Raw genomic sequence first — 25,916 nt, 5'->3', positions numbered from 1 at the left:
CTGGTTTTTTGTGAAGCTCAGTTGTGATGTGTGTGTGTGTGTGTGTGGTGATTTGCAGCTTTTTAAAGACCAGAAACATTAAGTTACTTTACCCAAGATCACACAGCTAGGAAAAGGCAGACCCAGGATGTAAACATGGGACCTTGAATTCTGGGTACTTCAGAAAGAGCCTTAACTCTGGAATCCAAAGATGTAGGGTCAGATCCTTCCTTTGATTCTTACTTCTGCCCATGGGACATTAGCCATATTATTTGGTCTTCTTTGGCCTCAGTTTTTTCATTTATTAAAGGAAGAGGTTGAACTAGATGGTCTTTAAGGAACCTTCCTGCTATAGATCTGGTTTCCTATAATTAGTAGAGGATAAGGGTCGAATGAGATAGGTCATAAGCCCTGCTCTTAACATTCTAAGCTCTTCAGCCTTGAAGACAGGGACCTTGTGTTATTAATATTTTTATCTCCCCCAGTACTTAGTGCATTGTGGAGTATTGGGTACTAATTAGTATTTGTCATTTTAAGTAGTTGCCCACAAGCCTGGTTAGCCTACCCTTTTTCCTAGGAACTGTCACTTCATATATTGAAACTGGCCTTGATGGCATGATGGAGATGGGCTGGTATTGGCAGTGTGTCAGTCAGCATGTAAGGATGTGAGTGCATCTTATCACAGATTCACTCCTCTGGGGGACACATGGAGGATGAGTTTTCTCTGGTGCCTGACAACTGCTAGTCCCCCCCCCCCCCTCTCTCTCTCTCTCTCTCTCCCTCCCTCCCTCTCCCTCTCCCTCTCCCTCTCCCCCTCTTCCTCTCCCCCTCTCCCCCTCTCCCCCTCTTTCCCTCCCTCCTTCTGTTCCCCCTTCTCCCCTGGAAAAAGTAAGAGTAGAATCATGTTAAAATGGACATGTTAAAATCTACCTTGTAAATCGGTGCACATTTCCCTTACCCCAAATTCCAATTTCAAAAATAGAAAGCATGCAATTATTCTTTCTTATGAAACACCAAGTTACGGACTCCATATGTATGACTCACTTTTACAAGGTATAGTCTAGGTATAATTAGTGAATAGAGACTCTCAGGAAGTCTTGAATTTAAATCCTGCCTCATACGAACTAAATGTGTGGACTTGGGTAAGTCATTTAACTTATGAATCTCAGTTTTCCCATCCATAAAATGGAGATAGTAATAGCAATCTGTGCCAAGGTTGTTGTAAGGACGAAGCCTGATAAAACTTAAAGTGCTTTGCAAACCATATAAATGCTGCCTATTAACCTTAGAAGTTCATGGTCCAACCCCTCATTTTAGAGTTAAGGAAACTGAGCCTTAGAAAGATTTCCTCTATTGAGGGTTCACACAGTGTCAGAGGTGGGAGAAGAGAATTGTATTTTTAACTTGGTGTGTGGATATTGCTGTACTTGCCACCTTTAAGACAAAATGAAATTCCTTACTCAGAACTCCAAAATGTTAAGTGACTCTAAACATCTCTCCTTCTCTCCTCTTTCTCTCTCCTCTGCCCTTTCTCCTTTCTATTCTATTTTGAAACAGCATATAATCTGATAACAACACCACCCCCCATCCCTGTGCTGTGCAGTCCACTTCCTGACTCTTGAAAGCAAAACAGTAGAAAAGAGAGATTGCTACTGATAGTGGACAACTTTACATTCCAGCAGTTGACTGATTTTTAAAAGAAAGATGTTTCCTAACTTTGATACATTAGAAACAATGTTGCACTAGAGTAGCAAGGTGTGCTGGTAAATGTTTAACAACCAGCTTTCAAAAAAAAATTGTATGCACACCATACTTTTTAAGTTTGATATACATTAACATGTTCTCCATACTTTCTAAAGTCTAGATAATGAGAATAATAAACAAGTCAAGCCCTGATTTGTAACCTTTACCAATTTCTGAGGCTTACATGCTCAACACTGAAAAATTTAATGATCTCCACTGTTTGAACTGGCTCTAGATGGCCTGGGTTCAAATCCCAGCTCTGATACTTACTAACTGTGTAAGCCTCAGTTTCCTTATCTGTAAATTGGGGATAACAGCAGTAAGTAACTGCTTTATAGGATTATCAGGAGGCTCAGATGTGAAAATGGCTGTAGAGCATTCTACAAACCTGAAAACACAATTTACGTGTCAAATTTTTTTTATTATTTGATCCGGTTTTTTTTTCCTGTTTTAAATTGTCCTCATTTACAACTTTGCAGTCCTGTATTGAGTGGGAGAATGCTCACTTTGATTGTGATATGGAAAAGACTGAGGAAAACTAGGATTTAAACCTATGTCCTTTGACTAAACTTAATTGTTCCAAGATAAAAAAGCTGTTAACTGGAAGAGCCAGGATTTGAATGTAGGTTTTCTGCCTCTAAATCCAACATTCTTTCCACCAAACTGTGAATGGATGAATGAATGAATGAATGAATGAATGAATGAATGAATGAATGAAAGCATTTAGTGGGTGCTTATTTTATGACAGGTACTATACTAAGCACTGTGGATAGAAATGCAAAATGAAAGCAGTCCCTGCTGTTGAGGATCTTACATTCTAATAGGGTGAGGGTTTTAAACTTTTTTTAAAAAATTTTTTATGAGTATATGTATGTGTCATGGATCCCTTTGGTAGTCTGATAAAGCCTATGGACATCTCAGAATATATTTTTTTAATCCACAGTTGAAGGAAATGCTGAATTTAAGTTTGAGTTTATTGAAAAGTAAAGATGTATTTTTCTATTTAAATTTACAGATCTCTCCCAAAATTGGAGGTCCATGGTTTAAGAACCCTGGCAATAGGGGATGACAGAACATACTAGGAGCAGCTCAGAAAGGATGTTTTGTTCTAGAAAATTTATTCATAATTGTTATTCCGTAAAAAAAGAAAAAAAACATAATTGTTATTCCTTAGGAAAGGGGGAAGGGAATAACATTTATATTGTACCTGTTATGTGCCAGGTACTATGCTAAGCATTTTTCCAAATACTATTTTATTTGAACCTCAAAACAACTCAGCAAGGTAGATGCTACTATTATACCATTTTCATTTGTTTGTTTTCAGTTGTTTTTTCAGTCATATCTGATTTTAAGTTCTTCTCAACTCCAGGTTTGGTACTCTATGGATTATGCCACCAGCTGCCAGGCATCCTAATATTCCATTGCACTGATATACCATAGTTGGTTCTGCCATTCCTTAATGGTTGGGGGCACAGTTTGCTTCCAGACTCTTTTAGTATTACCTAATATGCTGCTAGGACAGTTTTTGTATAGATGGCTTTTATTGCCATCAGTAATCTCCATAAGGTACAATTCTAGTAGGAAGACCGACCAGGTCAAAGGCTATGAATAGTTTTGTAATTTTTCATGAATAATTCCAAAGAGTTTTCCAAAACAGTGGGACCAATTCTCAGTGCTACCCAGCAAAAAATTCAGCACCAAACCTACCTTTTTTTATCTCATTTCTGACCCTCTGGTCCCAGGTTGCCTTTGATGCAAGACACTCTTTATCTAATGCTTTGGGGTTCTAAAATTCTTGATTGCTAATAGCTCTCTATATAGCTGAGCTTCAAGAAAGGGGTGTGTGTGTGTGTGTGTGTGTGTGTGTGTGTGTGTGTGTGTGTGTGTGTGTGTGAGTGATTGTGTGTGACTGTTGTTGGCTCTTTGTTGGCTGTGGACTGAGGTGAAATAGAGCACTTCTCTCTCCGTTTCTTCTCAGCTGGGCACGTTCCGGTCTCATGATGGGGACTATTTTATAGAACCCCTGCTGCTCCTGGATGGCCAAGAATATGAAGATGAGCACAACAAGCCCCATGTGGTTTATCGGCGAAGCGCTCCTAGCCAAGACTCGGCCGCCAGAAGACGCACCTGTGAGACAAAAGGTAACTTGATTGAATTTATAGTGGTAAACTGTGACTCAGCTGATGTGGTGAATCTCCAGAGGTACCTTAGAAGATAGATAGAGCTGGTCCTTGAAGCCAGAGTCTTCCTGTGTAGTCCACATTCCCTCAACTTCTCCTGATGAAATTTTATTTTAGTTTTTAGAGGCAACATGGTAGAGAAAGTGATAGGCTTATAGGTCAGGAAGACCTGGATTTAAGTCTGAATTCTAGCCCTTATTAGTTCTATGACCTTGGGGCAGTGACTTAACCCTGGGGGCCTCGAGTAGGATTTCTCTCAGAAGTCATAGATGGCTTGCAGCCTTGCCTTGATGACCCTGCGCACTGGCAAATTCCTTGACCTTGCAGAAATCACGGATCTTACACTTGTTTATGCATTTCTAACTATGATGCTGTGTCAGCCATGAAAATGGCCCCTTTCCATCAGCCCACAGAACCTTGCTTCTGAGATTCTCCCCAATTCCTTCAAATTGTGGACACATGGTCTTCTTTATACTGGTGTGCATTTAATGTTCTGTTGTCTGAGGAAGTATGATTGCAAGCAAGCCTATGGATTATATATTTGGCTGTGAATCAGATTTTTATTTCTTCACTTTCTGATTTGTTTGTTATTTTTAAGTCTTAGACAGTTTTGGGGAGCTAAGTGAGGAAGTGGTTAGAGCATCAGGCCTGGAGTTGGAAGATCTGAGTTCAAATTTGATCTCAGACACTTACTAGCTACCCTGGGCAAGTCACTTAACCCTGTTTGCCTCAGTTTCCTCATCATAAATGAGCTGGAGAAGGGTATGGCAAACCACTCCAGTATCTTTGCCAAGAAAATCCCAAATGGAGTCATGAAGAGTTGGACGCAACTGAAAACAACTAAACAAAAAACACAGTTCCTTTCCATCCTTGATGACTGTAGTGCAAAGCCTTCCTTCCTTTCACAAGTTCAGACCCTGATGGCTCTTTTCTTAGCCCTATGTTCTTTAGCCAGTAATTCTATGCCAGGTCTTCATTTCTCATCTGCTGTCCTACATTGTGGTTCCTAACCATTGGGGCACTTGTTTTTACATTTGTAAATATTTAAATCAATGGTTCTTAACCTGCCAGTCAACAATCAATAAACATTTTTTAAGCACCTACTATGTGCCAGGCACTGTGCTGAATGCTGAGGATATATAAAAAGACAAAAAACAATTGCTGTTCTCAAGGAGCTCACAGTCTTCTTGGGGAGAGGATCCATCAGCAGATTTCTGTGGGTCCATGAATTTGGATGAGAAAAAAATGACATCTTTAATGTTTACTAAGCTGTAACTACAATCGAACATTTCCTTCAATTATTTAGAACCATTATTCTGAGAAGGGGACCATAGGTTTCCCCAGACTGCCAAAGGGGTCCACTACACAAAGAAAGTTAAAAACTTCTGATCTAAATGGTCTAAATGTATTTGATAATAAATACCATTCAAATCTCCCTTAATTTGTTACAGAAGATTTCCAGGCCTCCTGTTTCCCAAATTTGATTGTAGAGATATTTATATATAGAATTAAAGTTGGAAGGGACCACGGAGGTCATACAGTTCAACCCTCTCATATGATACATGGGAAAATAGAGGCTCAGAGAAGCACTAAGGTTATATAAGTCAAGAACTTAAGGGGGCCTTAGAGGCCATCACATTTTACAGATGAGGAAACTGAGGCCCAGGGAGATTAAGTAATTTGTTCTTTCAAGGTGGCCCAAGCAATCAATCTACAAGCATTTATTAAGTGCCTACCAAGTGCTGGTGTGTACTAGGTACTGAAGAGACAGATGGAATAAGTTTAATGATCCCTATTTATGAAGAATTTATATTCTAACAGGGGCTTAGATTCTAATGGTAATAAGTAGCAAAGCCAGGATTTGAAGCCGAATCAAGAGTGGTATGGTACAGTAGAAGAAACACTGCATTTAGGGTCAGAAGACCTGAGTTCAAATTCTGCTTTTGGCTACTTAAGTCTTCTTTGGTCCTCAGTTTCCTAATCTGTAAAAATGAGGAGGTTGGAATAAATCAAGGGTTCCCAATCTGGGTTCCAGGAACTTGTGGAGTGGTAAAGAAAAAATATTTTATTTGTCGTGTTTTAACATAATTGGTTTCTATTGTAATCCTATGTGTTTTATGCATTTAAAAGCATTATTCTGGAAAGGGGCCCTTAGGCTTCATCAGGCTGCTGCCAGAGGGGTCCAGGGCACAAGTGAGGCCAAGAGTTTCTGTAGTATATGGCCTGTGAGGCCTCTGCTGGTTCTATGATCATTAAAGCCTTAATCAGGCACCTTCCCACTTCTCCATACCAACCCCCCATTTTCCTTATCTTGTGAAACTCTGCTTTTCCATTCATTTTGGGGTGCCCCCTCGGACATCCCAACACACAGCAAATCCAAAAGCCATCCAGTATCCTAAAATGTCTGAACACAATCTCTTCTTCCATCAAATCACATTTCATAAACTGCTACATGCCCTCAAGTGATCCCACTAATCCATTAAGTCCTGTTGCCTCATAGGGTTTTCCCATCTCCCCCAATTTCTTGTGCTTTGTTTGTACTGCTGTGACTAAATTGGATGTGACTGGAAGGAAAAAAAATGTGTTTGCTTAGATTTTCTTGTGCTTGGTAGCAGGGACCCAAAAGTATTTGTCCTGTTTCTTTTGTGGTACAAAAAGTATTTTGTCCAACACCACCAGCTTCTGGTGTTTTAGAGCCAACTCAATATGTTGAACCCTCATCTGAGTGGCCACAGTGAGTGGCTTTTGAGTGACTTTGACCTCCCCAGTCTCCAGCAGCTCCTGCATCTTTTGGCACATTGTTTAAAAATACAGCAGGGAAGAAGTGCTTGGAGGTGCTTTTATATCAGGGGAGCCTCAGTTTACCAATGAAAGCCATGTGTTCAAAGTACATCAGGTTGGTGTGAACCCTTACTTTCTCTTGTTGAGCTGGTGTACTCAATAGTACTCTTCTAAGACTGATAGGATTCTAAAAAGTGATCTGATTTCTTTCTCTGTAGTTGTATTGTTGCTGGCAGGTTCTGGGAAATGATTGATGACTGTTTTAAAATTCTTATCATTTGTTACTTTAAATTCTATAAACTGGGTTGTGTCAATCAATGCGGATTCATAAGCATCCCCAGGGTGGAAACTGACCATTGATTATAAAGTCATTCTAAGCATGATTTTTAGGAACCCAAGGGAGAACCCATTTCCCCCAGAATTCAGAGAATTCAGGGTCAGTGAAATAGGCCCAGACATGAATTAAAAGATACCATAAATGAAAGCTCCCAATAGACGCTTTGACCATCTGTTTCTATTATGATCAATAGAAGGACCGATTCATTATTGACTTCTTCCACTTGAATTCAGCAAGCATCTATTGCAGACCTACTGGGTGTCAGGCACTCTCCTAGTGCCTGGACACAAAGTTCCTGCCCATTAGGCTAAGGAGGCAGTGTGGTATAATATATTACAGGAGGGCTGGCTCTTGAATCAGAGAACCCGGGTTCAAACTGTGCATGAGTTCCAAGACAACCTCCTTTGACTATTCAATGCCACCTTCCCAACCACAGAACCCATTGTTGGGTTCTCTTTGGAGGTTTGTCATTTGAAGATCGGTGAGGCAACCCTGAGCTTTTCTTGCTTGGGAAATGGAGCAGGAGCCCAGCCCAGGTTGGTCCCCCCCAGCCAGTTTGAATGGTTCTTCCAAAGGTTGCTGCTGGACTTTGCCACTCTGGTTTCTCTCTTCCAGCTGCTTCTGCTCCCCTTCTTTGAATTCAGATGCAGGAGGCTCAGAACAGTTGGAAAGAACCATGGAATATGGCACAATCCATCAGCAGCCGTTGAAGGGACGGACGAGCAGGTCATGGAAACCACTGAAACAAGGTAGCCGTTACTCACAGAGGAAAAATAGTAGCGGGGTGGGAAGATTCCCAGGGAGACTCATCAGGGATGGAATGTATTGACTTCTGGCTTTGGGGATTTACCCTTGGTAGAGTTAATCTAGTGCTCCTTGTTTCTCCTGTGCTCGTTTTATTTCCAATTCTTTGTGTCTTTCTCTTTTCCGTGACATTGTAGTGTTAGAGATAGAAGGGATGATAGGGAGAGTCCAGTCCAACCCCATCATGTTGCAGAGGAGGAAACGGAAGCCCAGAGAGGTCCCATAGCCAACAAACGGCAAAGCCAGAGCTGAACCAATGGTCTCTCTTTCTAGTATTCCCTCCACCAGACCACGCAGCCTCATTTTGTTATGATCTTCCTCTCTTGTTCCTCCTATCCCCGGTTCCGTTCACATGACATGTGTGTGTTTCTCCAGGCTGTAGCTGCGTATTTATCTGTGTTTACACCCGTTGGTCCCTTGAGTTCACATGTATTTATTTGTGTTTGTGTCCTCTGCCTTTGATTATAAGTTCCTCAAGGGCAGGGAGGGTCCTCTTCCCTCTTCATGCCCCTCAGGTTATGGGGCATCTATTGGAGTGGCTGGCCAAATACCACACCCAGCAGGGAAGCCAAATGGTCAACTGAGATGAGCCATTTGTAAGAGTTTGCTGTTGTTTTTGTAAGTTGCCTCCTGCTAACCACAGGAGTTGATCAACATCATTACTTTTCCAGCTGGTCCCCTGGTCCATCAGGAAACCAAGTAAGGGCTCTATGCATTTTTTTTTTAAGCTTTGACTGTGCCAGACACTAAATACAAGTAATGAGACAATCCCATCTTTCTCTCAAGGAGCTTCCAGTCTTTCAGCTTCTTGGAGAGAGATGTTCTTTACTTAATTCTGAGTTTCGGAGGGTTTGGATCTTTTCAATCAGTGAGAAAGACATGTGGCCTGGTAACAAGAGTTTCTACTCGTAGGGTGGAAAAAGGGGATCTACAGTCAAAAGTCATGGATTCAAATCCCAGCTCTGTTTCTCTGAGTTCTCTTTTGCAAATCACATTGCTGCCCTCAACTTCATTTTCCTTGGTCATGAAAATAAGAAGGGTGGAAAACATGGATTCTGAGGGCTCTTTCAACTGTACATCTGCAATCCTGTGAGCTCCAAAGTTAATATCACTTTGACGGAGCCTAAATGTGTTTTTAAAGTTATGATTTTTTTCTTGCAATTCTTTGTTCTTCACCATTTCCAAATATATTTCTCCCCAAAGAGTTCTCTGTAACAAAGAACAAAAAAGAGATTTTTTTTTAACAAGCCATTCCACTTTTTAACTAAAACATCAATCAACCTTGATGGTTTACATAATGTTCCAAACCCATAATCCCCCACCTCTACAAAGAAGGGAAGGATGTACTTTTCTCTTTATTAGAATATTTAGGGCCAAGTGTTTATTACACAAGTACTACAGGGCTAGGTCCTCAGGTCATAAAAGCAAAAAGAAAACAAGTCTGCCTTCAGGGAGCTTACATTCTATTGAGACTTTTCTTTTTTCCTCCTTTTTTATGTCTTGAAGAGTTGAAGGAAGACCAATAAACGTCCTGTACTTCATTGTTATTCTTATTTTTTGTGTCAATTCGTATTTATTAAGCACCTACTCATTATATGCCAGGCAAGAAAAAGCAAAAACCCTCCCCTCTGTGCCCTGATTCATTTGCCCCCCAACATGTTGGGTAGACCAGATCTTCTGTGTTGATCTTGGGATCAGAGAATCATAGATTTCAAGCTAGAAAGGAACTCAGAGGCCATATAATCTAGCATTTTACAGATGAGGGAACTGAGACTGAGAGGGATTAAATAGCCTACGGTCATAGAAGCAGCATGTGTCAGAATCTGAACCTGGGTCCTTTTACTTGAGAGCCAGTGAATGCTCTTTTCACAACGCTACACACCTTCCTTTAAATGGGCCAAGAGTTGGAAGGCTTGGGTGGATTGGAGTCTGACTCACTGGAAGTACCCACCTTGGTGAGATCACAGATTTATTGGAGTATGTAAGAGAAGGCTTTGGAGAAATTCTGTCTTTACTCTGTTCATCAAATTCTGCCCATACCCTTCCCTTTTTTTTTCAATGTTAGTCAAGAAAAAACAAAAATCCAATTAAGAAAGCTGATCTGTTCCACAGACCATTTTTTTTCAGTTGTACTTGGGAGTTTTACTTCCTTCAAATGGAAGCTCCTTGAGGGCAGATCCTGATTTTGTTTATACTTTTTATCCTCAGTACATAATAATGTGCCTTGCACATAATAAGTGATTAAGAAATGCCTATGGATGGATGTATGGATGGAATGATGGAAGGTCAAATGGAAGCCTGGGACCTGCCACAGAGGGGCAGCTAGGTGGAGCCATAATGCACAGAACACCAGGCCTGGAGTCAGGAAGTCTCATCTTCATGAGTTCAAACCTGGCCTCAGACACTTACTAGCTGTGTGACTCTGGCCAAGTCACTTCATCCTGTCTGTCTCAATTTTTTCATCTATAAAATGAGGTAGAGAAGTAAATGGCAAACCACTCCATGTCTTTGCCAAGAAAACCCCAAATGGGGTCATGAAGAGTCAGAAATGACTTAAACAACTAAGCAACAGGGAGGGAGGAAGAGTGTATCCTCCCAAGCTTCACTTTAGAGGAAACTAATATTACTTACCAGGGTTATATTTCTAAGTTGGGGGAAGGAGTGGGGGTAGAGTGGGGAAGTAGCTCCAGCAGCTTGGATCTATCCAACCCTTTGCAACAGAAACAGTCCCCCAGAGGAATAACTTGTCACTTGGAGAACTCATTTTAGGGAAATCCTTGGGGGAAGGGAGAAGTTGTGGGTTCCTCAAGGATTCTCCCCAGACTAGCTAAGTGGTCTTTTCCCTCACTGAAACAAATATTTAAAGAACATTCCTCTTCTGGGACAGCATCCAAGTCTTTGAGGGGGGGTGGGATAAGGGAGATGAGCTATAGAACCCTCCCCCCCAATTTTCTGTCCTACAGGCAGTGCCCCAGGGCTGCAAAGTTCTTGAAGGGCTGGGGAACTTAGCCGGCTACAACCCAGCTCCCTGGATAGTCAGGCCTCTGATTTCAGGGTGACACCCTAAGGCTAGACTGATAGGAGCAGATCAGAGAGGCCTGGGTATAAAGGAAACGGTGATGAGGAACCCCAGAAACCCTGTCTGCAGATTCTTTCAAAGCCTAAGAGCACAGAGGTAGAGCTAGAAGGGACCTTTGAGATTTTCTAGTCTGGTCCCCCCCGCCCCCATTTTACAAATGAGGAAACTGAGTTCCAGACAGTGACTTGTACAAGGTCACATAGGGAAGGGAAAGAAACACACATTTCTGTATGATCTACTGTGTGCCACTGTATCATCTCAGATTAGATACAGGGGTGGGGAACTTACAGCCTTGAGGCCACATGTGGCCTTCTAGGTCCTTGGGTGCAGCCTCTGACTCCAAATCTAGGGATCTTCCCACCATCTCCTGACCCCTCCTTTATCTCCAAGGTATGGTTCTTTTTTGTCTTTTTATATTACCTGAATTTCCCTCTGCTCCAGATAACTGTGCTTTATAACAAAGAATTAAAAAGAAAGAGAATTGGAAAAAAAATTCAGCAAAATTGATCAGTATGTTGGGAAAAACCTGGCATTATATGCAATGTGTATGTGACACAGCTGTAGATCACCCCCCCACACACACACCTCTGTAAAGGAGTGGGGCCAGGTATCTTTCTAAGACACCTTTCTGATATCTGTGTATAGTCTCATTTCTAAGCTGCTATTTCTAGAGTACTTCACAGTTTGCAAAAGCACTTTACGCACAGTGACTCATGTGAGTTTTAAAACAACCATGCTGTGTGGTACATACTGTAGGTTTGATATCCCCATTTTACAGGTGAGGAAACTGAGGCTGAGAAAGGTCGGAGGCAGGGATTGTTTCATTTTTGGCTCTGCGTCCCCAGCATACACAGGGCATTGTCAAGCACATATGCTTAATAAGTGCTTGCTGACTGGTTACTTAAATGACCCACCCATGGTTATATAGTAAGAATGAGAGGTGGGATTAGAACCCCGGTGTTCTTGACTCCCAAACCTAACGTGCTACACCCCCTGCTGTGCCTTCTCTAGCAGAGATTCATTCACTCGAGAGACATTTATTAAGAGCCTGCAGAGTGCAAAGCACTGTGGGACGTGAAACGTTAGGGATACAGAGATTTCCCTTGTCCTTAGGAAGCTTACAATTCAATAGGTGCGTGTGTTGAGGAATGATGAGATACAGAATCAAAGGGTCCTAGTTCTAGGTCGGGAGGAGACCTCAAGGGCCATCTAGTCCAACCTCATCATTTTACAGATGAGGAAACTGAGGCCCAGGGAGGGGAAGTGATTTGCCCAGGGTCACATGGGTTGTAATCATCAGAGCCAGAATTTGAACCAGGTCAACTAACTCCATGTTGCTTTTCCATTCTTCCTTGCTTCCTCGTCTATTTTTTTAAAAATGTATCCCATCTTTGCTTCTAAAAAAGGGTCTCATTTGTTCTTTCTTTATTGGTTTTCCTGTAGAGAACATATTTAAGAATGCAGAAGTCTCAAAGTTGCCTTGGGCCTAAGGCTGGTATGTTCCTTGGAATCTGACTGAATCCAAACTTCACAGAACAAATCTGCTTAATAAAAGGATTTATTCAGTAAAGCTTGGACTCAGTCAAAAGGCTGCACCTGAGGACCTAGAAGGCCACATGTGGCCTCGAGACTGCTGGTTCCCCACCCCTGTATCTAATATAGTGGAGAGAGAGCTGGATTTGAGCCAGGAAGACCTGGGTTCAGATCTCAGCTCTGCTCCTTCTGACCTATATGAATTTTCCACTTCTGTTCCGTCATTTTTCAGTCCTGTCTGACTCTTTGTGACTCCATTTGAGGTTTTCTTGGCAAAGGTACTGGAGTGGATTGCCGTTTCATTCTGTAGTTCATTTTAAAGATGAAGAAACTGAAGCAAAGTGGGTTAAGTGACTTGTCCAAGTTCATACAGCTAGTAAGTATCTGAGGCTAGGTTTGAACTCATGAAGATGTGTCTTCCTGACTCCAGGCTTGGAGCTCTAACCACTGCTCCACCTAGCTGCCTGCCTCTAAAGCACTACATGTCTCTGAATATTAGTTTCCTTATTGATGAAAAGAGTGGGTTGAATGTCAAGGGATCTTGAAAGTTTCTTCCAACCCTAAAGCTCTAATGTTATGATTTCAGGGGCATTACTACGTGTGTGGAAGTCTCATTATTCATCAGTCAATCAACAAACATTTATTGAGGGCCTCCTATTTGCCAAATGCTGTGCCAGAGCTTGGGATACAAATACAAAAAAAAAATCCCAAACCTCTCTCCTTTAGATTTTGGTAGTGGCACCAGCAGACATCTTCCTCCTCCTAAATAGGGTGATAATAACTGGAATTTATGTGGCACTTCTAAAGTCTACAAAGCATCCTGTGATATACAATGTTTCATTTGAGTCTTATGATAACTCTCTGAGGCAAGTTGTTGTGCCCATTATGTAGATTAGGAAGCTGAGACTTAGAGAAGATAAGAGGATTTACAAAGATCCCACTACTAGGCTAGATGAAGGCAGTAGTGAGCCTGAGAGTAGTAAGAGAACTGAGATTATAACCCAGGTCTTCAGATTTCCAAATCCTGCACTCAATTCAACTCACCAGGGTACTGTGTTAATCCCATGCAAATTATTGTATTTACACACGAGACAGAATGACAAAGTTGAGAATCATTATTCCCTCAGTTTATTAGAGATAGAGCTAGACCCAAAGGGACCAAGAAACAAAGCAGGTACGTTTTGAGGAGAAGTGATCTGGTGGGCAGTTAGGTGGCGCAGTGGATAGAGCACCGGCCCTGGAGTCAGGAGGACCTGAGTTCAAATCCGGCCTCAGACACATAGCTATGTGACTCTGGGCAAGTCACTTAACCCCAATAGCCTCAATAAAAAATAAATAAATAAATAAATAAACAAAGTGGTCTGGTGGGTAAAGAGAGAACAGAATAGGCAGGAGCTGGCATGAGGAAACTGGCCAATGGTACCATGTCTGAGCTACTTCATGCTTTTTTACCCCAGTCTGAATTTGTAAAAGCATAATTTCCTAATTCTTGACTAATGGATTCCCAGTTTTCTGAACCTTGGAGTTACATGACCTGATTTAAAAATCCCAGCTCTGCTACCTGCATGACTCTTACTTAACTTTGGCCAAGTTCAGTCTCTGGGCCTCAGTTTCCTCATAAGTACAATGAGAGTTTAAATGAGTTAGCCTCGAGAGTGTTTTCCAACTCTAAATTTGTGATCCTAGGCTATGAACACAGATTAAAGAAACATTTCTTAGCTTCAAGACACAGTGTCAGACACAAGAAATACAAAGATGACAAGAAGTCAGTCCCTGACCTCACAGTGCTTATATTCTTTGAACAGATTTTATATTGGTGGCATAATTTTTTTTTGGCTAGTTATTTTATTTTTTCCTTCAATCCATTTTCTTAAATTGTATTTCTCTTTTTATTCCTTTTATTTTAGTCATCCTTTTGACCACTTTCCAATTGGATTTTTAGTTAATCACTCATTCTCTCCTTTCTATAGGGAAATTGTTTGCTTTCTAATTTCAGCCTTGGTAAGCAGGTGACCCCTCCTCTTCCTCTAATTCTCCTTCATTATCATAGTCAAGTGGCTGTTATAATGGCCAACTAGTTATTTCTGGCAAGTTTTAGAACAGAAGCCCCCTAACCGCTAAACCCAGGCCAGATCTCCATGAACAGAACCCATGGAGAAATGGAAGCCAGAATTAGGGTAATTCCAGCAAAGACAAATGGAGCCTTGCTGTGGGTTGTTTTCCTCCTTTGTCTGAATTAACTTAATGCTGGCTGTATTTCTCTATTATTTTGTTAACGGTGGGGAAAACCCACCTCTCCCTGGAGATTTCTCCAATTCTCTGTCCCAAGAATTTAAAAAAAAACCCAAAATTTGTCAAAAAACCATATTCTGAGGCCTAGAAGAGCTAGCTTCTATTCGGAAATGGAAACCAAAGACAGCCCTTAGTTCCTAAGACCAGGACCTTTTTAGCAATGTCCCCTACCTCCATTTCCCCTACTTCTCCCATTCTCTTTTCCCCCATCCCCAGCCAGTTTAGCAGCTTCCTCACCCCAAAGTGAGCAGTGAATTCCTTCTGCCTCCCCTCTGCTTTCTGATTGACCCAGCTATTTTATCCCATGAACCTAAGGCTTAGTGCCTTTGCTCCTTCTCATGTCAACACTTACCTGACTGCTGTCCTAGCTCCCAGCGTTCCTTGCCCTCTGCCGAAGATGAAGGGATGAACAAGATAACAGGTCCCTGCTAATCCTGTCCCTCTCAGATAACCGTGATATCAACTCAGTAATCCCACTTTAAAACTGATGTTTTACCTTAGTCAGGTCCCTATGGAATGGGAACAACAGTGGGGACTATTTCAGGCATCTTGGCCTGATGATGGAAGAGATATTTGGGGTTAAGTAAGTGGGTGGGACCTATCTAGGGCCTTTCTGATAATTCCCCAGTAGACTATTTCTTTAGGAGGGATATCTTCTTAAGTGAGAAATCATGGAAAATATATTTTGTTAGTGAGGAGGAATAATCATATTGATTTCTGAACTCAAGGTCTCTTTAATTGAGCAGGAGGAATTTGACGTTTAAAACCCTATATCTATCAGAGTGCTCGGGAGCTCTGAATGACCATTTGAAAGTTTCAAAGCATTTAGGAGACCCTCTCAACCAGAATGGAGCCTGAAACAGAGGTCTGTTCACCCAGGCTTTTGGATAACCAGGCTGTAAAAGAAACAAACAAAAAATCATAATCAAAATTCGATCTGAAGTATTTATTAAGTGCCTGTTGTTTATTAGGTGAGTAAATAAGAATTTTTTAAGCACTTACTGTGTTCAGGTATTGTGCTGAGTAAACATTGAGGATACCAAGAAAATATACTCCCTGCCCTCAAGGAGTATTCATTCTAATGGTGGAGACAGCATGCAAATAACCAGCTACATACATGATATATACAGAATATGTGGAAGGCAATCTGGTGTGAGAGGTAAAGGCACTGGCTGCTGGGGGTACTGGGGAAGTCCTCTTGTTGAAGATGGGACTTAAGCTGAGTCTTGGAGGAAGCCAGGGATCTAAAAGGCAGAAGTGAGAAGGCAGAAAGAACATTTTAAGGATAGGCACCAGGGGCCGGAGATGGAGTGTTATGCTCTAGGAACTGTCGGGAGGCCAGGGAAGTTGGATCGTAGAGTTTGGTGAAAGGACTAGATTTTAAAGAGCTTTAAGTGCCAAGAAAGGGAGTTTATAGTGATCCTGAAGGCAACAGGGAGACGTAGGAACTCATTGAGGAGGGGTGTGACCTGGTCAGACCAACGCTTTTAAATAAATCACTTTGGCAGATGAGTAGCAGATGGATGGAGTAGGGAGATACTGGAGATGGGGAAACAAATTATTAGAATGCTGTTGCAATGGTGGTGGTTGTGTGAATAGAGAGAAGAGGAACCGGGGGAGAAACAACAAGACTTGACCACAGATTGGAAAGGTGGTGTGAGGGAGAGGGGAGGATGGCACCAAGATGGTGAACCTGAGTGATGGGGAGGACGGTGGTGCCCTCCACAGAAATAGGGAAATTCGGAAGAGGGTAGAAAATAAGCTAGTTTCAGAGTCAGGAAGTCCTGGTTCAAAGTCACACTGAGATCACATACTGCTGAGTGTCTGATTCTAAGCAAGTTACTTAAACTCTTCTCTACCCGCCAAGGCAACTCTCTAAGAATATTGCTCGTCTGCATGGGTATAAGGAGCTCCCTATCCCAATGAAATCACAGATCCAGGCTTGTGTACAAAGAAAATGTTCCAGGCACTGGGGGAAAAAAGAACAAAACCCAAAATATTCCCTGCCCTCCAAGAGCTTACTTTCTATTGAAAGAGATACATGAACACAGATAAGTAATGCAGAGTATTCGAGAAACGAAGTAAAATGACTTCTTTTTTTTTTTAAGAAAAAGAGACTTTCATTAAATCCAAGGAATTATTTTTCATATTCGATTTATTTCAAGACAGAGTAAATCAAAAGCAAATAAATGGTGTGATTGTTGTGTCAGAATCTTTTAAAGGGAAGAAATAGATGCTAAAGGTCTCCAGGCTCATTATCACCCACATCACATCCAGCTTTGAATTTGTTGTTATGTCCAATTCGAGATGCTGCAGTGGAAAGAAATGGAAAAAAAATTCAATCTGCTCTGACTGTCCCCTTGTTTTTGGCTTCTGAGGCCAGAGTCTTAAAGGCTTGACCTTATTTCAGGAATGTGGCTTTTACATTTTCCAAGGAGCAAGTCACCCACCCCCAAAATCAATGTTCGGGTGAAATGGGGTGATGGAAGCATAGCTTGACAGGCAGGGGAATGGAAGAAGAAAGGAGATGGACCTTAAGGGAATGTTGGGTGGGCAGCATCTAATTACAGTTTTGACTTTGCCCAAGCTTGGGGTACAGAATACTTATCTGATGCTTTCTATTCTGCACAGATCAGCCAGTAGTTTTCTGAATTATAAAATGAAAACTTTTTTTAAAAAAATCACATGTGGGAATAATGGCTACAGACGTGGCTCATTCTTGGTCATAGTTGGTCATGCGACTTGGGGCATTTGCTTTCTGTATTAATTGGTATGGAAAGTCAAAGCTGTGCTTTGTGGTGCAGGGAAGAGTGAAGGTCCAATTGGATGGTTTGAAGGAGCTTTGAGTAGACTTTGGATCCTAATGTTCTTTTGAGACAAATGGAAGACAGGTGCTCACAGCCTCCAAATATGATGAACATAAGTTGTCCTTTCCTAAGCCTATATGTTTTAAGGGTGGGAAATGGTCTGTGGCTCAGAATAATGACAGCTGACATAGATTTAGAGCTGGAGAGGACCTTAGATACCAACTAGATCAGACCCCTCAACTTACAGATGAGGAAACTGAGGCTCATCATTTGAAACTAGGGCTTTCCCACTTGTCCCAACCTACACCCTCATAAATGGATCATCAGCAGGGATCAGCATCCTCTGCATTCAGAGTGTGCAGCAAAGCCAGGGATGCTGGAACAAACAGAGTTTTCACAAATATGGTCTATATTGTACAAACAGTCCTCAGTAAGCCTATAGATTAGGGTAATTGTTTGTAAGAGATTTCTCTCTTTGTGCAATAGGTGAGTTCATTCTTGAAAAGCTATTAAGAGCGGCTTTAAGCTCCAGACCAAATTGCAGGTTTCTAACGCCAGAATGTTCTGTAATTTCTGACATGGGAACACAGCCAGGAGGAGGCATTCTTTCTCCTTAGGCAAGAGCAGGTTTTTTTGGGAAGCAGAAAGGGAGGAGAGAGGGAGGTAACCCTGTAGACAATAAGCCAATCCCAGCTTCTAGGAGAGGGGTGGGCAGCTCCCCTGAGAGCTGAGTAGTCAGGCCCAGGGCGAAAGGGCTGCCTGAATGGCCACTGCCCAGGACAGCACTCTGGGGCAAAGCCTTGTTCATTTGGGCCCACTGAGGACTCTTTATGGAAGTGAAACCTTGGACAGATTCTAGGCATCACATTTCAGCTATTTTAGCTTCTTCAGGGGTTCACCAAGGCCATGCATAAGACTCCAAGTGCCAGCTGACGGAATGGGATCAGTGAAAGGGAGAGGCTGGAATGTGTCCAGGGTGCCAGTACGGAGTTAGAACTTAGGCCAACACACCTCCGCTGGGCCGAGTGTAAGCATGGACACCCGCAGGATTCCCAAGCAGCTGTTAGCTCAGTGGGGTCGGTGAAAGCAGAGAGGACAAAGGGGCTTTAGGGAAGGGAAAGGAGGGGGTTCCATGAGATGAAGCTGTGGGCAGCTGGGAATCCCAGCGGCGGGCGAATTGACCTTGGTCAGCATGCAGGAACTGATGGAGTTACTTGGAGAGAAGGTTTCAGGCCAGTCTGGAAGGACTAACACACTCATAGCCTCAATCAGCCATGGGGACCACTGCTGCCTAGGAAGGAGTGAGCATCCTATCCCCAGGAAAGGACTGATGAATTTTCATTGCTCAATTTATCCAAGCATGAGCAGAGTCACAATCAGGAGCATCCCATCGGAAATACTGGAGTCAAAAACCAACGTCTGGGAATTCATAGGGTCGTATATTTAGAGCTAAAAGGGATGAGAACACATCAAGTCCAATTGTCTTATTCTGCAGATGAGGAAACTGAGGCCCAGAGGGGCAAAGTGACTGACTTAGCCAGAGTCATACAGCTAATAAGTGTCTGTGGTAGGATTTGAACTCATTCTCCTGACTCCAAGTTCAGGGGTCTATGCAGTCATTTTAAATGTACTAGTGTACATAAATATTCGATTGAATTCAGTCAAGGCACTGTGAATATATATAATAAATATATGTATAATAGGTGTCATTTATATAGTTATATAAAATAAATATTATATATTTATATAAAGCAAATATTCATGTAATATTTATATGATATATAAACACATTTATATATGTCTAGGTTACATGTAAATATGTTACTTATATTGATATATGTATATATAATGATTTTTATATTTCTATGTATAAATATATATTCACAGTGCCTTGATATATGTGTGTCTATGTGTGTATTTACAATGCCTTGACTGAATTAAATCAAACATTTCAAAATTTTTCTACCTTAGTATTATATACATAATTTATGTACATGTGTGTATATATAGATATTGTATATGTTTATAGCTATACCTAATGGTATTTCTATCATCCCATCCCCATCCCCATCCCCATCTCTGTCTCTATGGTCCAAAACTATGATTTCATTTATATAGAGAACTACCAGTGTGGAAGAGGGAGTTAGTGGGTCAGTAGAGAGAACATTGGGCCTGGAGTCAAGAAGACCTGAGTTCAAATCCAGCCTCAGACACTTACTAGCTGTGTGACCCTGGGTAAGTCACTTAACCCTGTGTGCCTCAGTTTCTCAGCTATAAAATGAGCTAAAGAAGGAAATGGCAAACCACTGCAGTGTCTTTGCCAAGAAAACCCCAAATGGGGGTCACAAAGGTTTGGACATGACTGAAAAATGACTGAAGAATAGCAAAAACCAGTATGGAAAGTCACAGGTGAAGTGACTTGTCCACAGAGCCATAACCAGTATGTATCTGAGGCAGGACTTGGACCCAGGTCTTTGTGATCCCAACGTTAGCCCCATAATCACTGTACCATATTGCCTCTCATCTCTCTGTCTCTTTCTTTCTGTGTCTCTCTGTCTGTCTCTCTTTCTCTATTTGTATATGTATGTATATATGTGTACGTATATGTGTGTATGTACACATACACACATCCATGCACACACATACACACACATATTGACTTGAAGGTTTTCTATTACTGTAGCCATATCTAGAAACACACACCTAAATACTAAACCCTATGGGATCATAGTAATAATTGACCTTTATATGGCCCTTCAGTGTTTGTGAAATGATTTACATAACTTAACTCATGGGAGCCTCGCAGCAGATCTGTGAGGGGCAGGCATTTGCAGGTATTATTAGTTCCATTTTACTTGAGATTCAGTGAGGTTCTGTGACTTTCATGGGCATGAAGCTCATGGGTCAGGGGTGGGATTTGAACCCAGGCCTTTTGACTATTAAATCTTACATGATGCTCACTATATCACTCTGTAGTTAAAGCACTAGTAAGTAATGGCCAGGACATCTATTAGCAGAGGGTTTGGTTTTGTTTAAGTTTTTGTGAAAGTCTTTTGGTTGGTTTTTTTTTTTTTTGCATCACCATAATGTCCCCCAGTATCCCTCCTTCCCCTCCCAGAAAGCCCTCCCATAACAGATAGTATTTTTTAGAGACAAAAAAGGAATCAGCATAGTTGACCAGTACATCGAAAAAGTCTGAAATATGTGCACATACATCCCTTGTGAGTTTCCACTTCTGCAAAGGGAAGGGACAGGAGGATCTTCTCATACTTTTTTCAGCCAATCTTGTTCTTTACGGTCTGGGTTTCCTTAATGGTTTTTTTCTGAGGGTACAATTTTACCATATTTGTGGTTTTTAGTAGAGACACTGTGGTATAGGTCTGAGTTTCAGTTTCAGCTCATAAATCAAACAACAGGCATTTTACTGAAGGCAAAAGTGAAACAGTTCCTGCCCTCAGGGAGCTTATGCTTACCTTCTATGAGAAAAAGAACAAGAATACCTGTAGAGATAGATAAAGTAGATGGAAGGCAAAGACACAAACTGGAGGAGGGGAGGGAATCAGGAAAGGTTTCATGTACTTTGAATTGAGCTTTGCAGTAGACTAGGGATCCTAGGAAGCAGAGGTGGGAAGGGAGAACATTCCAGGCAGGAGGTGGTATATTGTGTATGGGGAACAGCAAGAATGCCAGTGTGTGTGAAGGAAGGAAGGAAGGAAATGAGTATTTACTGTGCTTACTATGTGCCAGGCACTGTGTTAAGCTAAGCGCTTTACAAATATCTCATTTGAAACTCATTACAACCCTGCAAAGTAAGTGGTGTTATTATCTCCACTTTGCAGTTGGGGAAACTAAGGCAGACAGAGGTGAAGTGACTTGCTCAGGGTTACATGGGTAGTGTCTGAGGCAGTATTAGAACTCTGATCTTCCGGACTCCAGGCTCAGGGCTCTATCCATTGTGCCACCTAGCTGAAGGGGAGTAATGTGTCATAAGATAGGAAGAGTAGACTGGGGCCAGGTCTGTAATTGGCAAACAATGTTGTTTATATTTAATCTTAGAGGTAACAAGTGGCAGCTGGAGTCTGTGGAGGGGGAGAGCAGAGTGGTGTGGTTAGGTTTTTGTTTTAGAACAATCACTAGGACATCTGGGTGGAGGATGTCTTAGAGTGGGAAGAGGCAGTTACTCATCTGTGAACCTCAGCAAGTCGTGGAACCTTTCGGTGACCCTGGCAAGTCTCTCTAAGACAAAGATGGTCCTGACATTGAAACCACGGTTCTAGATCTCTACATAGATGGTGACCCCCTAATTTAAGCTATGACAACTTTATCTATGATGCCTTGGTTCTATCATAAATGAGATCTGAAAGGGTCTGTGGAGGTCAACCGTTCCATCTTCCTCATTTAATAGATTAAACTGAGTCCTTTAACTGAGAGTTAAAGGTTCACCCAAAGTCATTGAGGTAGTAAGTGAGATGGGATTTGAACCCAGTTCCTTTGGCACTATCCAATGCTTATTCCAACATGCTAAATGTACACGTATGTCCATACTCATATGTGTTGACAATATGTCGTTCTCAGTGCTTTCATAGTGCTGATCTCACTTGATTGTCGTATCAACCCTTTGAGGTGGGTAGTGCAAATAGGATAGTGCCCATTTTCTAGATGGGGTTCAGAGAAACAGAATAATAATTGTAATAACAATGGCTATATTTAGCCATATTACATACCGTATTACAGTACTTTAAGGTTTACAAAGCACATTATAATTTTACCTCATTATTATCCTCACAACAACCCTGGGAGGTAGAGGTACTATTATTATCTCCATTTTATGGATGAGGAAACTGAGGCAGACAGAGATGAAATGATTTGCCCAGGGTAACACAGCTAGTCGGTGTCTGAGGCAGGACTGAACTCAGGCTTCCTGACTCCAAGTCCAGTCCAAATCCAGTCACACCAAATAAATGAATGGCTTTGTCTAGGTTTCCAGGGTAAGCAGATGACTCGAGCTGAGACTCCAATTCCATTCTTTCATCTCCTGCCCAGTGCTCCCATTACACTGTACTACATCAGCTACCCTCATTTATATCTTTATTGGAGAACAGTGAAATTAATCTAACACTCTTAGCCAAATCTGGGGTATGATCAGGGTTTTACCCCAGTTTATCCCCATTTGGTCACATAATGGATTTTAAATTTAGTGGTTTCACCTATGAGTGCATTTGCAAGACTTGATCATTAGAGCTGATTCATCAAAAACAGCCAGTTTTAGCCCTCTCTACTTCCATTCTTTGGCAAACTTGCCTTAAGAACGTGTTGTTGACTTTGAGGGTGTCCCCCCTTCACTCTTGTTTGCTGAATCCTCCTCCTCCTCCCACATTCTCTGTGGACTTTCTCTTTGTTGTTTTACTGTTGAATCCCTCTCCAAATGTGTTATTAAGTAGCAGTCTGAACTTAAGTGATTAGTGGGGTTTCTTAGGATTGGTTGGACATAGTAGGAAGAAGTTAACATTTCAGTTGGTTTGCTCCATCTAAGTTACAAACAAGTAATTTTGTAGCCCATATGTGTTTTCTATAGCAGATCCTCTGAACCTCACTCTTTTCATTGCATGTTGACATTTACCCATCATGCCCACTGAGTGGATGGGAGGTGGGGGTAGATTTGTGTACATTAGTTAGCTTGTGACTTCTAAGAATCTTGAAAATGTTTTAGGCGTTTTCAGCCTCATGCACTGTGCCCATGCAACTTTGTGTGTATGTATGTGGTTTTTGTTAGGACCTGTGACTTAATCAATGTGAAGAACTCCCAGGATGAAAACTTATGGGCTACTTATATACCTATACCAAAAATCAGAAAGTTGTCTGATGTAATGAAGGGTTAAGTAACTTGCCCAATGTCACCAAACCAGTATGTATTTAAGGGCAGGATTTGAACCCCAAGCATCCTGTCTCCAAGCCTGTCCTCTACCCACCATGCCAGACTTCCCCTGCCCATGCAATTAATCCTTTTAATAGTTTAAGTGGCTTTCAGTAATTAAGGTGTTGAGCAGTTAGAGATGGAAGAGGAAAGAAAGGAAGTGGTCATGAAATATTAAGTCATATTCTGAACAAAGAGCTTTTCCTTTAGTGCCTTTCATCATGGGAAGAGGTCAAGAATGACCATTTGGGTCTTGGTACCTTGTGAAGCATCTGCTAGTGATCAATCTTTGCTGTAGTCCAAAGGGAGCATTCCTAACTAGTAGAATGAAGGCTCTTTGAAGGCTGGAACACCTTCATTTTGTCTTGCTATCCCCAACACCAAATATAGTAGACAGAGTGATGGATTTGTAGTCAGGAAAATGTGAGTTCAAATGCCACCTCCAGTTTTTACTAACTTGCTGTGTGACAATGGGCAGATAAATCACTTAACCTCTCTGAGACTGAGGCAACTCCCTGTTTTTAGGTTACCGACTGAGTTTTCAATTTACCTCTATAGAGGGAGTTCCCACATGGACAAAATCATAGAGCTTTAATGTATTGGTATTCTCAATGAAACACAGTGTGTCTCCTCTCATCAATGCTTAATGTGTTTATTGAATCAGGCTGAAATTGAAGGCACTTGAAACTGACTTCTTCCTCCATAAGATAAAATGGCCATCAAGATATTGGGGGGGTTAGTATGGGAAAATTTTCTCATTTCTCTCTACCTTGGGGTTCAGTGGAATACTCTTGGCTGCTCTCTTCCCCTTTTTGGGTAAAGGAGAAAAGATCTTATATGCGTAAATGGCATGCTTATACAATTTGCACATGGCACAAAGCTAGGAGGGATAGATAACACAATGAGAATGAGGATTCAGAAACACTTTGACAAGTCTGGAATCCAAAAGTCAAATCCAGTGAAATTCAACAGGGCAAAATGTAAAGTCTTACTTGAGTTTAAAAAAAATCAAGAGGAAGGAGGAAAACAAGCATTTATTAAGCACCTACTATGTGACAGGCACCATGCTAAGCATTTTACAAATTCTTTATTTTATCTCATAACTCTGGGAGGTAGGTGCTATTATTATCTCCATTTTACTGATGCAAAACTGAGACAGACAAAGGTTAAGTGATTTGCCCAGGACAAATACATAAATATAAATATATTTATATAATATACTTATGTATAATATATTATATAGTATATAGTATGGTATATTGTATATAGTATATAGTATAATATATGATATATTTGCATAATATAAACATAAAACAACTAATATAAATACAAATTATAATATAAACCATCATATATAACATAATATATAATATCATATAATTATATAAATATAAATCAAAGGACAGGTTTGTACTCAGATCTTCCTGACCTCAAGTCCAAGGCTCTATCTGGCTGTGCCACCTAGATGCCTCAAATAGAAGATAGATGGGGGGCTTTTCTAGACAGCAATTTGAAAGACATCTGAGGGTTTTAGTGGACTACAAGCTCAATATGAACCCACAGCTTAATATGACAGCCAAGAAAGCCTAGGGAATCATAACCTACTTTAAGAAAGTCTTACCGTCCTCAATTTTGGTCAGAAACACATCCATAGATCCATAGTCTTTCGTTCCCTTTTGGGCACCATGTTTTAGTAATAGCATTGATAAGCTGGAATGCCCAGCCTTAAGTTCATACCATAAAAGGATCACTTGAAGGCACTGGGTATATTTAGCCTCGAGAAGAGAAGATGTAGGGAGGGCCTGATTGTTATTTTCAAGTGTCTGAAGGGCCATCACCTGAAAGGGGGATTCCTAGAGGGTAGAATATGGAGAGGGCAAGGGTTAGCTGCCCCAAAGACAAATTTAGACTTTAAGTCAGGAAAGTCCCCCCGAAGTGGAATGAGCCTCCCCAGACACCCCTTTCCCTGGGATCTTCAAAAAAGGGCTGTTTGACAACTTGGTGTATATGTTGGGGGGAGGGATGTTGTATCCTTTCTGGTTGCTTGCTCCTTCTGGTACAATTTGAACTTTTCTCTGAGGCCTTTTCCAACTCTGACTTTCATTTGAAAACAAATTCATCTAAAGCTGATGCGTTTTTCCGACATACTATTCATCACTCTGACTAGTAGAGGGCCTGTAATTTACAATAACTAAGGATTCCTGGCTCTTAGGTCACAAGGCATTTTTACTGCCCTGCCTTAAGGGAACTCAGTTAAATTTTGATCAGCCTTAGGAAGGTTTACAATAATTAACTTCTTAACTATTAATGGAAGCATTCATATCTCCTTAGCTAAGATGATTGTTATCAAAGAATCAGAAAAGCAGCTGTAGGATGGTATGGCTAATGTGTTCAGGGGGAGGGAGGGAGGAAGAGAGAGAGAGAGAGAGAGAGAGAGAGAGAGAGAAAGAGAGAGAGAGAGAAAGAG

The 25,916-nt window shown here is 41.4% G+C and overlaps 1 protein-coding gene across 3 annotated transcripts in view; it reads left to right on the top strand.

Annotated features, from left to right (window-relative positions):
* ADAMTS9 (ADAM metallopeptidase with thrombospondin type 1 motif 9) overlaps positions 1 to 25,916 on the top strand; it is a 195,313-nt gene that overhangs the window by 4,775 nt on the left and 164,622 nt on the right. For 2 of the 3 annotated variants that reach the window (XM_027863777.1, XM_027863776.1), the window contains exon 3: positions 3,701 to 3,863. In XM_027863777.1, the coding sequence (XP_027719578.1) occupies positions 3,701 to 3,863 (163 nt within the window). Of the gene's footprint in view, positions 1 to 3,700; positions 3,864 to 7,639; positions 7,770 to 25,916 lie in introns of those variants that run through there. The other variant, XM_027863778.1, reaches the window with a different exon arrangement.

This window comes from Vombatus ursinus, unplaced genomic scaffold (genome assembly GCF_900497805.2).
Source record: "Vombatus ursinus unplaced genomic scaffold, bare-nosed wombat genome assembly UNPS02014773.1, whole genome shotgun sequence".
Classification (NCBI taxonomy): Eukaryota; Metazoa; Chordata; class Mammalia; order Diprotodontia; family Vombatidae; genus Vombatus; species Vombatus ursinus.
The sequence above is the reverse complement of the archived record's forward strand: the minus strand, read 5'-3'. Positions and strand labels throughout refer to the sequence as shown.